General features: G+C 44.0%; 1 protein-coding gene across 2 annotated transcripts in view; it reads right to left on the bottom strand.

Annotated features, from left to right (window-relative positions):
* Positions 1–18,709, bottom strand: part of P2RX1 (purinergic receptor P2X 1) — a 574,124-nt gene that overhangs the window by 238,793 nt on the left and 316,622 nt on the right. For both annotated transcript variants that reach the window (XM_086954809.1, XM_086954810.1), the window contains exon 3: positions 15,105–15,176. In XM_086954809.1, coding sequence (XP_086810935.1) covers positions 15,105–15,176 — 72 coding nt within the window. The remainder of the gene's footprint in view (positions 1–15,104; positions 15,177–18,709) is intronic.

Here is an 18,709-nt window from a genome sequence, read left to right as displayed (position 1 = left end):
AGTGCACTGACTAGGACCAGAGGGACGAGGACAACCAGGGCCAAAATTAGCTGACTCAAGTAGACAAACCAAGGAAGACCAGAACTGGGAGTCCATTGGAGAGCAGGATCAGTGACAGGAAGACCAAGACCTGGGTAACAAGGCCTACATTAACCAGGGTGACCCACAACCTAGGAACTAGGAGGACTAGTGACAGAGGGATGAAGAATGCCAGACTCAATTGGACCATTACTAGTGGGTGTTCACAGACCCTGGTTACTTGCTGAGATCCTCTATCTTTGCTAACTAGTTTTTAACTGTTTTAGCGTGTATAGCGATCTTAATGTTTTTAAAATGCTTGTTCTAATGTTTAAAAACGCTTGCTTTGCCTGCACTTATCTCTTTGCCACTTTGCACTTAAAAAGGAGTTCACGTACCTCCTTGGTACTTTAAAGCTTCTCGTATCGCTTGAAGGTGTTCCCACCTGCACCCAGGTCCGCCACGGGTTTCCTGATTGTTGTGGAGGGTGCCGGTGGTCCTTCAAACACTACTTACGGCTTCTTGAGGGTCGGAGCAGGGCGGTTAGCGCGCTTGTGCTCACCGCCTATTTAAACAGCATGTCCTTCTTGTCGCACAGCAGACACGCACAGACCCTGGTTACATTCTGATATCCTCTATCTGTGCTAATTAGTTTTTAACTGTTTAAGCATGTATAGCAATTTTTATGTTTTTAAAAAAGCTTGTTCAAATGTTTTAAAACACTCATTTTGCCTCTCACTTTGCACTTATCTCTTTGCCACTTTGCACTTAAAAAGGAGTTCACGTACCTCTTTGGTAGTTTAAAACTTCTTGTAGCCCTTGAAGGTGTTCCTACCTGCACCCCGTTCCACCATGGGTTTCTCGATTATTGTTAAGGGGGCAGGCGGTTCTTCAAACACCACTTCCGGCTTGTTGGGGGGGTTAGCGCGCTACTGCTGACCGCCTACTTATACAGCATGTCTTTCTTGTCATGCAGCAGACGTGCGCAGCTGGCATGCCAAAGGCAAGTCCGTATGCTCCCATCCGTGCCTGGACATCACCTGGAGTCAGGGACCCTGGTCAATTTATCTCTAAACAGGGCCCTACTCCCCGTTGGTCTTATTCTAGACCCTGGCCAATTCCAGAAGGCCCCTTCTCTTGCCGAGCTTGTTGGTATCAGGGCAACTTTGCTGAGACGACACTGATTCACACTGTACTTTATTGTCTTCCCCCCAATGTTGCTCCCCCTACCCCTGAACCTGCCACCTCTCCTGACCATGCTATAGGCATATCCCCAGATAAGAATTGGGAGGGATGGAAAAGTCTGCTATGTAATATCCGATCCCTGCCTAAGCATTCCATTGAGGTTTGGGATCTACTATCTTCAGCGCAGCCTGAGCTGGGGTTTCTGACCGAAACCTGGCTTAAGCCCCATTCTGTTCCCTCCATTGCGTTAGCTATACCCGAAGGCTAACGTGTATTAGATTGGACAGACAATTAAAGATGGGAGTGGAATTGCTATTGTGCACAAAGACAGCATTAAAGTTACCACACTGCAATGCCATTATGGAAGTCCTGGTCTTGCGGATAGACTTCTCCTCCCAAGTTAGCTGGAAGGGGGCCCTAGTCTATCAACCGGCAGGACCTTTAGCTGAATTCTCATTACAACTTACCAAATTAATACGTGACTGCAGGCAGCAATTTTCTACTATTAGGTGATTTTAATATTCACAGTGAATACCCTCCAATCCTGATGCACAGACACTTCTGTCAGACCTAGCCCTCTTGGCTAGGTCAGACAGAAGTGTGCCAACCACACCATCGCTTTATTTTGGGCGCTTTATTTTTTATTTCTGAAGAGCGCTTTGCTATCCTGAGGAGCGCGTGGGCTTTGCAGCTCAGAGTTGCACATCGTGGGCAGAGGATCCCAAGTGTAGGAATTCCCCCACATTTGCCAATTCCTGAAAGCAAGTGCCCACCGTGCATTTTTGTGCCAATTTTCGCTAACAAGCCAGTGCCCACCCCGCGTTTTTGCCGCCTTTGGGATTAATTACTAAGAGCGGGTGCCCACCCCGCAGTGTGCGCTTCGGGGGTGACCAACCCGCATATTTGCTGCCTTCACCTCGCTTCTATACTTCTTTCCAAGGCGGGAGCCCACTCCACAGTGCTGGATCAAGAATCACCGCCGCAGTCCAGGAGTTGCGAAAACGTTGCCGGGCCACTACTGTCGCAACCCGGAAGCCAGGCGGCCCTGCCTGGTCGTAGGCGGGGCCGCGTGATGAAGAGAGGAAGTTGCCAGTGAGGAAGGGAGGACGGGAGCCTACCCCGCCTCCCAGGAGGTCCCGGTGTGAGGGGAAGAGCCCCGCATGGTGTGGAGCCGGAAGAAGAATCCAGGCGGGAGCCCACCCCACGCTGAATGTGGCCAGGACACCGGGAACTGAGAGGCGTCGTGAAGACAGGGCTCCCGCAGCCGTGGTGTGAGCCCTGCGTGTGGTCTCCGCCGAAGCGGGGCTCCCAGGAGTGCGAGAGAGCCCCGCGGTGCCGGAGTAGAAGACCTGGAGCAGCCCGCCACAGGAGACGAGGAGAGTCCCCAGCAGTTCCGGTGAGTTGGGGCTGAACTGCAGGGATATCGTGGGTGCCGGTCAAGGCACATTGAAGGTTTTCTTTTTTTAATTCCATGAGCGGACACGCCGTAGCGGGCCACTCCAACATGGGGCCAAGATTTCCTTCTGAGTCCCAAAGCGGGACTCCAACATTGGGGGCAATTGTTTCCAGGAGTCCCCCGAGTGGGGCTCCCCCAAGCACAGTGGTGCCTGTGCTGATTTCTTTTGGGGGCACCTTGTCATTAGAAGTCCCAGTGGGAATTGGGGCCATTCCAGTTTGAGAGTCCAAATGTGGACTCCTGAAGCCCCCGAGGTACCTATTTTTTCCCTGCTGGACCGCAGAGGTAGACAACAGCAAATTCTTGGGCAGTTTTGGGGTCATTTCAGAGTCCCAGAGAGGGGTTCAGGGGGCACCTAGATGCATGTGCTCATTTTTCTCAGCTGCCCAGCACTTAGTGGGCAGCTGCCACGTTTAGGATTGGGCATCTGCGCACTTTACTTTTGCTGCATGCGCATCTAGCCCGAACATTCCGGACATTGGGCATTTGAGCCCCTGTGAGAGGCCAGTTGGCCTGGGGCCAGGTTCAGTGCATTGTGCCTCTGATTGGGGCACACTGTTTTTATGCCAATTTATTTCCTAGGGTGTTTAAGCTTGTGATGCCTAATGTGATGCTATGGTGCTTATGCATAATGTATTTATGCCCCTGAGGTTTATGCAGGATTTGTTTTATACCTACTGCTAATGTGATAATGCTGAGGTCTTTATTACGCCAGTAATTACTGGTTGTGCTCTACATCTACAATTTGTGCTACAGTTACTATACGTTCAACATTTGCTAATTTCACTTTGTGATGGTTCTGACAATGGCCCTGAGGTTTATGCAGGATATGTTTTATACCTACTTCTAATGTGATAATGCTGAGGTCATTAATGCGCCAATAATTACTGGTTGTGCTCTACATCTATAATTTGTGCTACAGTTAGTATATGTTCTACATTTGCTAATTTCACTTTTTGATGGTTCTGACAGTGGCCCAATTGGCCTTGTCAGGTGTATATAATCCCCTGTAAATACTGCCCAGTGCCAGTTGGCACAGTGTACCTTGTGTGATTATGATCTAATGTATTTATTGTAATACAAAGGCTATTAATGATATAACCTTGTGTGGAGTTCCTTTTGTGGTGCGCCCAGTGTGTTGCTGCTGAGTGTGTGTTGCGCAAACGCTTTACACATTGCCTCCGGGATAAGCCTGACTGCTCGTGCCAAGCTACCAAGGGGGTGAGCAGGGGTTATCTTTGGCGTGTAATTCCCTTGCCCTGACTAGAGTGGTGGTCTCTGCCTGGCTTTGGTGCAAGCCTTAGCCAACCAGAGATCCCATTTTTAACAACCCTAGATATGGGCCATTCTACGATATTGGTCTGTTGGACCTATCTGCTGCGATCGACACAGTCTCAATCAGATATTGCTCAGAAGATTAAAGGAGATTGTACTAAGAATTGCAGTGGATGATGAGCTTTCTATCTGCTTCCTCCCACACCGTCAAATTAGGTCCGTATCGTTCAGCACCTATGGAATTGTCCAAGGGAGTAACCCATGAGCCCTACATTGTTCAACATCTATGTTGCACCCTTGGCCAATCTCTTGAGGATGTATTGGTTCACCCCCATATCTTACGCCGACGATGCACAGCTGCTCTTTCCATTGGACAAACTCACTCCATATGTACAGTCGGCCTCCTCCTCTGGATGAAGAGCAATTTCCTACAGATCAGGATGGTCCAAACCGGGAAGACTAGGAGAACCAGGACAAGGTGGATAAGGACCCAGAAGACCGGCAAAATCAGTATGAGGATCACTAGTATCAGGATCAAGAAGCCCAGAAAGGGCTAATACAAGGATGAACCATGGGTAGGACTAGGAAGACCAGGGTCAGGAAGGAATAGACCAGTACCCCCAGATTCAGGGAACCAGCACTAGGATGGCCAGAACGAGTTAGATAACGGTCAGAAAGAGGCTCATGAGTATAAAAAATACCCAGAAAAGGAGGACCTGGAACAGGGGTAGCAGGACCAATGCCTAAAGGCATACAATGACCTGGAGGTGAGTTAAGGAAGAAGACCAGGAGCAGCAGGGCACCTATGTGAGTCTAGGCTACATAGGTTGTGATATCCTTTTGTAAATGGTTCTCATTCATGCTTCTTATACTGCCAATTTATAGAAACTTCTTCAGCCCACATATAGAACTGGTAAATCTTTGCTGAAAAATCAGAGCATGCAAAGTGAATTAAAAGCTGGGAATGTGACTCACTGATCTCTGAGTGTAGTCAATGCAATCTGATGCTGTCATACTATCTGAGTGTGGATCCGAGGAAATAGAGATGGAACTTGGCAGAGGAGTTTAAAAGCGGATGGGTGAAAATGAGTGTGGTCAGTGAAGGATGGCAGGAAGGGTTTGAGAAACTCAGATGGGTGAATCAGGAAAAAATGGTTAATCATTAACAAAGGGGTCAAAGGGATATGGCAATCAGCAAATGGAAGCTCCGATGAGCAGAAGAACGATCATCTCAGATGCTCCAAAGAGGGATTCTGTGTGAGCCCCAGATCTTTGCACTGACATTCCATGTGTGTGCATGTGAGGTGGTTATGCAGCAAGGAGCATATTTACTAAAAAGTCCCACAACACAAGGCAGCAAGACAACTTGCGGTGCTGCGTTGCATGACAGGGAGAGAGCAAAAGAGAGCCATATTTACTAAGATATGATGTAGTTCTGCTCTCTACCTGTGTGCAAGGGGTGCCTGCATTACAAGTAGGATTGTTTTTGTGCAGGAATGTGCACCATCCTGTACAATTATCTGAGGCATTTTCCTTTTCCTATGTATTCTGCATAGTGCAGCATACATAGAAAGAATAAGTAACAAGAAGCAATTAAGATATTTATCCTCGTTATGCCTTACTTGACAAGGCATACCATTTTGACGAAATCTCAGGTTTACTCACCTAAGTAAATCTTGGATTACATCAAAGTCCATGGGTGGATGCATGCGAACACCCGTGCTTCACCCGTGGCACGCCTTCACAACACAGTGTAACGCAAGGTAGAGATTTTCTTGGCAGAGTGGCAAGACAAACTGTTAGTAAATTTACACTTAAGTGCATAGTAGTAAGACTTCTTGTGTGAAGAAAATCATAGTGCATGGACCAGTAGGATGCTTTTTACCTAACATGAAGGAGAGTAGTTACAGCTTCCCTACACAGTGGGAGTGTGTTAATTGCATCCCTGTAGACATAGGGTGGAGACCCAGAAACTGAAGTGAGGGAGAATAGAGAAAAGGCTACCCAGATTATTCTGTGAGGTCCTTTTTAACAAAGGATTGCTAATTATTTCTTCCTGAGTGATGACATAGGGTAGATAGTAGAAGTAAGGGGTATGTCATAGGTTTCTCTCGTTAAAGGTGTCAAAGTTTCTGATCAGGGTTGCCCTTATGCCTGTGCCTGATGACTAATCAGAGAGGCTGATGACAGCCAGGTGTTGATATCTCATGCTTTATTGTATTCTTCTTTTGGATACTTCTGCATGGAGTCAGCACAATTTCTGCTGCTGTGAGAACCATCCCCTAGCACAAAGGCTGTGGCTGAGCGGCAGCCAGAACATGATCTTTGAAAGATGAAGACCTCAAATCAGTCCTCAAACCTCAGTAGTGGATCCACATCCCCTGTCTGGAATATAAGTATTAAAGTGGAACTGTTAAATGATCGATCAGCAGATCACAAAAACTGAGGAAACAAAATGTCTCTTTATTCAGGGCCAGATGTATGACCCACCAATTTGCGAGTCGCAAATTGGGATGCACAACAGTGTCGGAGACACTGTTTGAGATTCCCAATAGGGTCTCAAATAAGCGTGAGTGCAAAATCCATTCCGCTCGCGGATTTCGCGGATTTTCGGTAAATCCGCAATCCGCGAACTCCAGCGAATTTACCGAAAATCCGCGAATCCGCGAGCGGCGGATTCGGGGGGCAAAAGTTCAAGAGTTCAAGCTTGAAGTTGTTGTTGTAACTATTTTAGGATGGCGCCGGCAAGCTGCCAGCGCCAACCTAAAATAGTTACTAAGTTAGCTTCAACAGAAAGCACAGGAAGCACTAATAGATAAAATAAAGCAGGTGCTCGAGCACCTGCTTTAATTGATCTATTAGTGAAGCTAATTTAGTAACTATTTTAGGATGGCGCTGGCAGCTTGCCGGCGCCATCCTAAAATAGTTACAGGAAGATGATGGATGGACAGCTCACTCAAGGGAGCGTCGTCGAGGCTGGGCAGGTGTGCCTTCTTCCCAAATATACCGTCGAAAATCAGCTGTGATGCTGGATAGAGGCCTTTGCATCCTTGACTTTCACGAGCGCAATCCTCGTGCTGTTCCTGTGACCAGGAGCTTCTTTCTCTTGATCTGCTGCTCTGATCGGTCTCTGACCTTTTATACACACAAGAGGCATGTGAACTCGCATGGAATCCCCGCCCGTTTGGCCCCGCTCACACACTCGCGGTGTGCACCGTCTTCCCGCCATTTACCCACTATGATGGACAGCTCACTCAAGGGACCCCTGCGCCCTTCGGGGCGATTGCATGGTAACACACACATGGTCGCTGGAACTAGTTGAAGCTCAAATTCAGTGACTCATTCATCAGCCCAAAAACCATCGTGATCGTCGTCGAGGCCGCACAGAAGACCCCCCCCATTAAAAAAATCGTGAATCCGCAAATTCGCGGATTTTGCGGATCTGCGAATCCGCAAATCCGCAAATTCGCGGATCGTGGATCCGCGAAATCCGCCCATGCTTAGTCTCAAATTGCATGCCTCATGCATATTAAGGAGGCTGTCACAATTTGCGACCCCATTGGGAATGACTGGCACTCTCAGGGATGGTGGCCTGCTGGGTTCAGCAGACCACCATGTCCGGGACTGCTTTCAAATAAAGCAGTTTTAAAAAAAAAATGCAAACTGTGATTGCTTCTGAATTGCAAATCGGACAGTTCTTTAAAGGGATTACCTCCCTCCTCTTTCCAATTCAGAAAGGAATTTATTGATAGATTATTGATTAGTTAATGACCCCCGAGTGGGGAAAGTAACTAATTTGGACATGATGTTGGCAGCCTCAGTGGGTGGAAAATACTTTTTAAAACTGCTGGTCAAACAGAGCAGAATCTCTACTATTTAGACAGTAACAGGGTAAATAGTGATATTTTCTGCTATTTGCAAGGCTGCTGGCCAAAGAGTGCAGTGTCTCCTCTGTTTAGCTGCTGGCCGTCGAATTAGTGAAGTTTGCCTGCTATTTGCATGGCTGCCAGCCAAATAGCGCGGAATCTCTACTATTCAGTCAGCAGTTGGGTAAATATTTAATTTTTCCTGCTATTTGCATGGCCACCAGTCAAACAGTTTAGAATCCCTACTGTTTAGCCAGTGGCTGGGTAAATAGTGAAGATGTACCGCTATTTGCATAGCCACCGGCCAAACAGTGTAAAATCTCTACTATTAAGCCAATGGCTGGATAAATAATTACGTTTTTCTGCTATTTACGTGGCAGTGGAACAAACAGTGCAGAATCTATACTATTTAGCCAGTGGCTGGGTAAATATTTAGTTTTTTTCCCTAAATTTGAACAGTCACCAGCTGATCACTGTTGATTATCTAATACTTAGTTAATGGCAAGGTAAATAGTGAAGTGTTTCTGCTATTTGAATGGCCATCAGCCAAACAGTACAGCATCTCTATTATTCAGCCAGCCCCACAAAAAAGTCTACTATTTAGCCAGTGGGCGAGTAAACAGCACAAAAAGGTTACTATTTACCTCGTGACCGGGTAAAAATAGCTGCTGCCAATAAAGAAAGATCAATGTTTTAGAAATTAAAATCAAACGAGGGACTACCAATATCCAGCGCAGACACAGGAGAGGATGTGATGATTACGGACACACAATTGTATGAGAGAAAAATGGAAGTACATTTTACCAATCAAAGGTTACAGAAGAAAACAAGTGGGCAAAGGCTAAAACTCGTTAAGAAACATTCAGTAATACAAAATACATTTCATTTATTTGATACCTTAAACACATACGAATCTTAAAGATTGTCCATGTAAACCTAATAAATAAACTCCATTTTCAACCACTGATGATATACTTTGACACCAAAAAACATATGCCCACTTATAAACAGGCTAAAAATGTTCTAAATAAACTGAGCTCTCTTCACCCAGCGGACAATGTTTTTTTTGGACATTCAATGTAGTTTACTTTTCCACCCCCGTTCCTCACAAAGAGGGTTTACAGAGTTTGGAGTGTGAGACTTAGAGGCAATGACTAATGGAAGTGATTACGCCACTGGAGTCAAGCTATCCTGGCTGAAGACGGCTGATAGCCAGAAACCGGTCCTAGGATGCTTGATTCCGGTCCAGGGAAGACATGGCTTGGCAGTTCGGGCTGGACTGTTCCCATGTGGCACAGGGCCCAGACTGATTTGCATATGGCCATGTCTGCAATGGGGTAGCTTGCTGAGCAAAATAACGATGGATTAAACCCAGATCTGTGACTGGGGTGAATGTTTTGCCATTGTGCAACATTCCGTCCATCATCTTGTGTGTTTTGATGTTCATCCTATGTGGGAAGGGTGTGCCCAGACGTGGGTCCCGTGCTCACTACGCCACAGGAGTCAAGCTATCCTGGCTGAAGACGGCTGATAGCCAGAAAACGGTCTTAGGATGCTTGTTTCCGGTCCAAGGAAGACATGGCTTGGCAGATCCGGCTGTACTGTTCCCATGAGGCACAGGGCCAAGACTAGTTTGAATATGGCCATGTCTGAACTGGGGTGGCTTGGTGAGCAAAATAACGATGGATTAAACCCAGATCTGTGACTGGGGGTGAATGTTTTGCCATTGTGCAACATTTTGTCCATCATCTTGTGTGTTTTGCTGTTCATCCTATGTGGGAAGGGTATGCCCAGACGTGGGTCCCGTGCTCACTATGCTACTGGGGTCAAGCTATCCTGGCTGAAGACGGCTGATTGCCAGAAACCGGTCTTAGGATGCTTGATTCCGGTCCAGGGAAGACATGCTTTGCAAGTTCAGGTTTGACTGTTCCCATGAGGCACAGGGCCAAGACTAATTTGCATATGGCCATGTCTGAACTGGGGTTGCTTGGTGAGCAAAATAACGATGGATTAAACCCAGATCTGCGACTGGGGGTGGATGTTTTGCCTTTGTGCAACATTTCGTCCATCATCTTGTGTGTTTTAATGGAAGTGAACTGCACATTTACATTACAACTGATGTATTTTTTACTTTACTATAATTATATTCAATGGGACAACAAATATTACTTACAAGCTGTGGAACCTTAATAGGCTCAAGCACAGCCCAAAGGTATGCTAACATTTTCATGTTTCAATATGAGAAAACATGTGCACATGATAGAACGCATACACTCACATAAAAACTCTTTATTTTCTGCAATCTTTAAAAAAAACATTTATCCTTTTCACACTAACCACGTATAAGAATTACATGTAAAATTAGTGATAAAGAGGAAAATAAGGATCAGATGATCTTTAAAATTTTTAAATACAGGGAAACATTGACACATTTTGGAAGAAGCGGATAGAAAAGTCAATAAAGTATCATGTGATCACAGTTTTAGGAGAGAAGGCATCACACATCTAGTAATTAATTGTTAATCCAACATGTATCAAGTAGTGGAAATAATATACAACATAGGTTTTGTATGTAATATTATACAAAGTTAATTGCATTCATAAATGGTTTATATAGACAAAGAAGAGATCTAATTTGTGACATGGGAAGAATGTAATTCATGTTCTTCGATTGAAGTGATGACAGACAATTGATGCAATAACAGCCAACATGTGTTTCACCTTGTGATGGCACACAGGCGTGGGGCCGCTTCAAGGCTTACTTGTAAGATAGTCAGAGTCAATAATATGGTCCTTATAGCAATCACAAGGGGATAAGATGTATGTGGTATTGTATCCATTCAGTTCCATCTGCAGAAAGGAAATCTTTTCTCATACAGTCTGGAATTTTATGACCGCTAAAGGAATTGCACATGACCTAATACACCTCCATTGACTGGTTTGCAAGTCATGCCCTAGTGATTGTGAGACGGACAATATTATTGACTGCTAACATTAAACTAAAGAGGCTGGTGCTGCTTCAGGGGCCAGGGTCTGGGATGTTTGCTGCCCCTGCTGGCCTGGAAGTTGTCTGGCAGATCCCCTACCAAGCCGAAATGAACTAGGGTCCTGTTGATGGGGCAATGGGCCCTGATGCTGTCTGACGGTGTAACCCTTAGCAATACCTCAAAAGGAGTGAAATGTTTGGGAATACTGCCTTGTGGGTGTGTAAAAGTCAAGGGAGCTCACAATAGATCTACACTCTTCGAGTGTAGTCGGTCTTCTTGAAAAAGAGAAACACATATCCATGAGTGATGGCTGAACATCACATGACAATACAGTGAATTTGCTGACGACTCTGCCTAAGCAGTTTGGTTTGTGTAGGCCTGACTGATGACGTACTTGGCCATATTCTAGCCCTCTCGAATGGTATGTGCCAAACTGGCATGAAATTCTTCCAGGAATGCAGGTAAGATCTCATGAACCGATTCACCTAATGCACGGGGGCACCTGCCCAGCAAACAGGTGGCATTGATCTGAGGAAGAGACTAGTGGAGGAAAACATCCTCTTCCAACATGCCTCAAGTCTACCCATTGGGTGTCTGTCGGGCCTTGTTGAATGACAGTAGAGATTCAGACGAGGAGTGTCTGGTTTGCAGCATTTCCGTGAAGACATTGGGTTTTACCTCAACCAAAGGCAATTGTAGGCCCAAGATTTAATTTAGTGACCATGCCGAATGATGCAAACTCTTCCATGTCAGGGGAACATATCAGTCCTGTGTCAGGGAAAATGTCCAGCCGATTAAATTCTTGTAGGTCCATCATCATATTATGGAAAGAAATCACCCCCACCATTACCATTGTCCCAGAAAACTGGTTGCCGTTGGTGAGTGTTCAACCTGAATAATTGTTGATGCGTTGTAGGGTGACATCTATTTATTTATTTATTGTTTTTGTAGAGCACATACATTCATTCCCGGAGGGATATCACGCCACTTAAAACTACCATTGGATTTCCCCAGAATACTGGCAGGAGTCAGGGCTACACAAGTCAGGGAAGAAAGAGACAAATTTTCATTTTTTTCCTAAATACAAGGTAGTTCTCTGTTCTCCGAATATCCGGGGGGAGCAAATTCCAGTGGGTGGCTGCCAAAAAAGAAAAGGAGCGCCCTGCCGCTCTGGCTTTCTGGATCTTAATCACTTTGACTAAGGTCAAACTGCATGATCTTAGCTGTCCTGTAGGTTGATAGAATTCAACTCTATATTTCTCCGGAGCAGTGGGCCCTATACGCTTGACAGAGTAGCTTAAATTGAGCCCTCCTACGTACTGGCAGCCAATGTAGTGATTTTAAGCAGGCAGTTGCAGAGTCACATCTGCCTTTATAGCAAATCAGTTTAGCAGCTGCATTATGGATCGTTTAGAGGCATGTAAATAGATAGTCAGCCGTACCCCTGTATAATGCATTTCCGTAGTCCAGGCAACTGATTATCAGAGCCCAGTAAGGTGTCGCTAGTGTAAATTATATCCCCAACACACCGATTACCCTGTTTTAATTACCATATAGTTGCCAGCAATATTAACATTTATTTGACATCTATAATGGCTTTTTAACCTCACTACTTTTTTTGTACGGGCCCCCACTTAGTTTAGAAGTGCATGCCTGTCGTCAGGTGTATGCCCGCCCTCTATCAAACCAGGTTTTAGAGAGCAAGGACTTGTCAATGATGAAGCATGACACCAGGTGGTGTGTGAGACCAGTCCTTCACTTTTTGTGAGATACCTGCACTCACGAATTAATTTACACTATCACTAGCGACACCTTACTGGGAGCGGCTCTTTTGTGGTAAACCGTTTCTGTTGGAGGCTGCCGGCTCCTAGTACCCCGTGCCTCTGGTGCCTCATCCAAGATTTTGTCTGGGTCTTGTGGTTACACAATTGATTATCAGAGCCTGGACAACCATGCAGCGACAGTCCATCGGAATCCTTCTAAACAACTTTCTAAGGAGTTTCAACAGCCCAAAGCAACTATCACAAGTCATCAACACCTGAGTTTTCATGGTGAGGGATGGATCTATAATGATACCAAGATTTTTGCCACTTTTTTCAGCACTGGAGCTGTGGCAAGCGAAGGAGGCCACCAGGATTTATCCAATATGTTTTCAGCACCACCAAACAGCAAGATCTTGGATTTCTCTGCATTGAACTTCAGGCAGTGTGCTGACATCCAACCAGGCACCTCCGAGAGACAGACTGCTAGATCTTGCTTGGTATTGGACTGACCGTCACCCAAGGAGATGATGAGCTGGGTGTCATCAGCATATGAGCAAACTCCCAAGCCCCACTTTTAATCCAAAAATGATGAGTAGTGCAACATCAGAGTACATCAGAGTACAGTAGAGTAAAACCCTGATTCATGCAGCTCTTCCTCAAAAGCCCATGTGAGACTGTATCAAATGTTCCTATGTAAAGGCAGTCTCTTATCAGTGTCAGAATAAATGGGGCCTGAGCACATAGGAACTGAGCTCGAGTGCGGCCTCTGCATGACCTCCTTCGATCTCTTATGACTGCTCTGACAGACCCTGAAAATTGAGATGGATCGGAATCAACTGCGGAATCAATCGGCCCCTCAGCAGTGGAATCAGAGCTAGACCGTAGGGACCTTGACATCCTTGTGACTTCTCATGCAGAGTTGCAAGGCTGGGATGAGGCCTACTTGGACTTCTTGTGCTTTTTTGGGGGATTTAGATTTACCCAAAAGTCTTGGACTGTGACGACCTGCTGCGGGCGTCAGAGGGGTTATGGGTTTGTGTCCTTGACTTTGAGTTGGAGTGACGCTTATGTGACTTCCTTTGGTGATTGGTAACAAGCAGCTTGGCTTTGCATTCCAGGGTGAATCAGGGTACACTACTCACACAACTTGGAGTTGTGGGACTCGGGAACTCCAAACACCTGACGCACATCAAGTTGGGATCTGTCACAGACATTTGTTTGCAACAACACCTATAAGGCTTAAACCATATATTTTTAATAGATGATATATTCCCTAGCACACTGGTGAAGAAATGTTCAGGAGTAAACTTGTCAAATGATGAGACAAATGCAAGAGCTAAATGCGGATTCATGTCTGAACGCATGGAAAAAAGCACTGATGTCAGTACACTTGGGCAACACCTCCATGCATCTCCAGTCATCACTTCCAGGGAAGGTGCCATTCACTGGTGTGCAGGGGCTATGCTAAAACAAATCTTACAGTACTGTTTGCGCCTAAGGAAAGGTGAGGAATCAGCAGTTAGTATTGTCCATCAGAAAAGGTGTTTCATCCAGAAGCTGGCAAAGGTACACCATTAATAAAATGTGCTATATGTGCCATACAATACCATGTGTACAGTATTAAATGTCAGTGTATTATATTTCATATGTCACTTGCTGTGAAACACTGCTAGAATGAAAGTAACATGCTCACAAACAATGTCAAATCAGTAATACTGTGTCCCTTTGTAGAATGAAATCACAACTCAGTCAACTTCAACTTAAGTATTAAAAGTTATACCTGCATCGAATGTTTGACACTACCACAAGGAGCAAGGTGCACTAAGAAATAAATTGCAGTTCAAGGAAATGAGAACATGATACTAGATTTCCTTTTTTTCTTAAATGTATGATAAGGTCTTTCCAACACAAGATTGAGGGAATTGAGGCATATTTTATTGGGTATGATTGGAGGCAATCCAAAACTATAATCAAAATAAAGGAAAGAGTGACAGTAACTCGCTTGTGTATTGGTGGAGGGATCTTTCCTCTTCCTGTTCAAGATTCCAGAGGAGAACGAGTTAATGTAATGGTAAAATGTGAAGCGTCATAAGATGTACATTTCACTGCATGAACCGTGCATTAAAAGCATTGTTGAGTTGATGAAGAATGTTCAGAGGAGGGTGATCGAATGCTATTTTATTTTGCTCACTTTAGGGTTGGGATATACCGATTGTATGGGATGTGTTTCCGAGGATTCACTGGGAGAACTAATGGCATTGCTCATGATTGGAGATTTAGAATTACAAAGTTTAAAATAATTGCGAATTAATAACCAAAGGATTGTGAATTATAACCATTTAAATTATAGAGTCGCTGAATCACTGGAAGTCATAGGCATGTGCCAGAGGCGATTTATTTGCATTTTTGTGCATATACGAACGTTACAGTTTAACAAATCAAAGTGATCATGGCTACCAGGGAGTGAAGTGACAAAATACATGATAAACAATGAAAAAACTGTAGAAATCTTTTTTTTCTCTATTAAAATATAATAAATAAGTATCATACTTACATCTGCACAGATCCCCTGCATCTGACCGGGTGTGAGGATGAAGTTAGTCATCACTACAAAAGAGCTGTCTCCCTGAACAGAAAGCACCAAGGTAAGAGCGCAGAAAAATACATATTTATATCTATATACAGACACAATATTTTATATATATAAATTGACTAGTGGCAGTCGCCAGTAGGTAGTTATAGTTAGGACCTAGTTTACATAGGAAAAGTGTTATTTTGACTTGCCTATATCTTTGGCGTCATTTGATAAATCTTCAGAAACGTTTCCCCAAAAAAGTGTGCCAGTGATTGTTGTTGTGCATGTATAGTTTCAAGGCGATCCATCAAGTGGCGCCTGAGAAAAAAGGGGGGAGCCAGGGGTGTTGCTTGTATAGTTCCATAGGGATTTTGAACATGACTACAGCCCGAACCTTCCTATCTCATTTTGCTATGTTTGGCCCTCCAATGGAGTAAGTTATTAATCAAGTGTGGTCCTTAAAGAGATATGATGAGACAAAGTCATAAGAGTACATAACCCTTATATAGTACCCTGTGATACAACTGAACACCAGATGTAACACTATTAAACTCCCACATCATTACACAAACCCATCTGGCCCCTTGGATGAAGAAGGGTGGAGCTTACTATTGAGTTCTCCAAATGTCATCTTATGCAGTGTGCGCATGGCATATACCGCCAGCACCATTACAGTACATATTGAAATGAGCTGTAATTGAAGTCATTTAGGGTAGTTCACTCTTATGTCACTAAATGACAAACCCATCTGACCCCATGAGTGAAGGGGGGAAGGTTATGAGAAAGAACTATGACATTTTGAGGAAAGAGAATAGCAGTTATCAACTATATTTGAAGGACAAGGAGTTGAAGAAAATTAAGAGGGATGATGGAGATTGTGAAATAGGTTGAATCTTTACATTTGAACATAAATATAGTAATAGTTCAATCAAATCTGGATTATCTCCTAATCTCTGTATTAAGGATATTCAAATATCATCAAGCAGTGTATCAATATCGTCAGTGGAGAGTCATGTAGGGGAAGGCACCTGTAGGGATGGATTTTGTAAAACAACCCCCTTGTTGTTTTTACAAGAAGTTTGGAGATACAGGATAGGCAACAGAAAAAAAGAAAGTGAACAACAGAGGAGACAAGTTAGAAGGAGAGTAAAGAAGTACAGAACAAGGGATACAAACATGACAACAAACAAGGACAGCGCAATCCAAAAGAAAACTGTGGTTGGAGGAATGGGATTAGTGACTTGCACCACAATGAACACAACAAATAATCAGAATATGAAAGAAGTTAGTGCTGTAAATCTATCTTCTAGGGTCCCTACGAATCATGAATTGAATGTTCTCAGTAAAGGATTGAATTTTATTAACAAACCATTATGTCATTTTACCGACAATCATGTGGACTTTTTTAAGTTTATCAGGAAAATTAAATTTAAAACGTATTTTAGCAAGCATGAATCATTATTGTAAAGCTATTCTCAATGATCAATGCTATCTACCTTCCCTATATCTGATCTCAATTACATTCATACATTGGTGTAGAGGTGTGGCGCCGCAGCCAGAGTGACTGACGCTGGAATCTGGGGATCACGGTTTAATTCCCAGTGCCGACGGCAGATTAGCCCAGCACCATGTGACTTTGGGCAATAGCTTGCTTAATCTTCCCGATGACCCCCAGCGCCTGGAGACCCTTACGGTTGATTGTTCGCGCTTTACAAATGTGGATTACTAGTATTGATATATATATATACATATATATATATATATATATATATGTATATATATATATCAATACTAGTATATATATACATATATACATATATATATATACATATATACATATATATATATATATATATATATATATATATATATATATATATATATATATATATATATATATATATATATATGTATCAACATATGAGAACAGTACAATGCAATTAACTTGAGAGTTTGACATATACAAGGATACCAGTCTAGGTAGTGGTTTGAAACCTCAAACTAAGTACATGCTTCCTGTCTCAAAAGATACTGTTATAGATGATTTTTTTTAGAAAGTAACATCGGAGTTGTATAAATTGGAGGGTACACATTGGAAAGATGGTAGATACAAGCATACATTTAATCTCAATAAAGAATGATAGATCGGCTTTGAAAAGCTTGAAATGTGATGATGATATTGTCATACGAGAAGCAGACAAGGGAGGAAATATCCTTAGAATGAATAAAACAAATTACATGAATGAGATCAATAGACAGTTGAGTGACATTTACTGTTATGAAAAGTTGAAGAAGAATCCTATGCCACCCATTGAGAGACATAATTATAAATGCTAGATTGGCCGATTAGCAGAGGTCATGGCTATTATCTGAACAGAAATACAGTTATGTTAAAGTCCAATGCCCCGTATTCCCATGCAATTATGTGTTACCAAAGATATATAAAACAGGTGGTTTTCCACAAGGAAGGCCGAACATCTCTGGAAATAGCTTGCCTACAGAAGATTTGGCACAATATGTGGATGGTTTCTTACAACCCCTTCTTGTTAATTTGCCCTCCTATTTGTCTGATAGCAAGGATGTTCTGGGAAAATTAGAAGCCTTCAAAAGGGAAGATGATGATCTTATGCTTGTAACAATGGATGTCATAAGTTTATATCCTGGCTGGGATTGTTCGTCCGCATGGTGTCAATATCATCTCCTATGCGGACGACACCCAGCTGGTGGTCTCCCTTGCACAGAAGAGCGGTCTCCAGTCCCCACCTGACCTGGCGGCCTGCCTGGAGGACGTAAAAAGCTGGATGTTGAGCTCATGCTTGAAGCTCAACGATGATAAAACTGAGCTTATGCTCCTTGGCCCAGCGACCCCTTCCACTCTGGAGCTAATATGGCCCCCAAGCATGGGCACCCCCCCACTACCCAAAGACAACATCAAAAGCCTGGGAGTATGGCTCGACAAATCGCTGAGCCTTTAATACACAGGCCACTAAGGTGTCAGTCACCTGTATTGGCCTTCTTAGGGTGATCAAAAAAATCCTTCCCCTCCTTCCATTCGAGGCCAGACAAATTGTCATACAGGGCCTGATCCAATCACGGCTGGATTTCAACAATGCCCTTTATCTTGGAGCCCCGGACTACACCCTACAAAAGCTTCAGCGCACTCAAAACTGTGCTGCCCGGGTGCTCCTGGGAGTCCCTCGGAGGACCTCAATAAAATCTGGCTTAAAAACTCTACACTGGCTGCCTGTCAGGGACAGAGTAAAATTCAAGGCTCTCTGCATCGCCCACCAGACTTTCTGGAAAAGGGGCCCAGAAATCAACTCCTCCCTGATCTCCCCATACTTGCCCAATAAAACTCTACGCACCTCAACTGCTACACTTGCCAAAATCCCTAGAATATTCAGAACTAGAGCAGGAGGACGCTCGTTCTCGTACAATGCTGCCAAACTATGGAACACCCTCCCTCTGCAGATGCGAAACAATGTAAATCTCACCAGTTTCAGGAAACAGCTTAAAACCCTCCTGTTCAACAATTAGTAACCTCAGTGGTCAGGTCTGTTTTTAGCTCAAGGGCCTGGATGCCT

The sequence above is a fragment of the Lissotriton vulgaris genome, chromosome 2_1, assembly GCF_964263255.1.
Source record: "Lissotriton vulgaris chromosome 2_1, aLisVul1.2, whole genome shotgun sequence".
Lineage (NCBI taxonomy): Eukaryota > Metazoa > Chordata > Amphibia > Caudata > Salamandridae > Lissotriton > Lissotriton vulgaris.
This window is presented reverse-complemented; position numbering and strand designations above follow the sequence as displayed.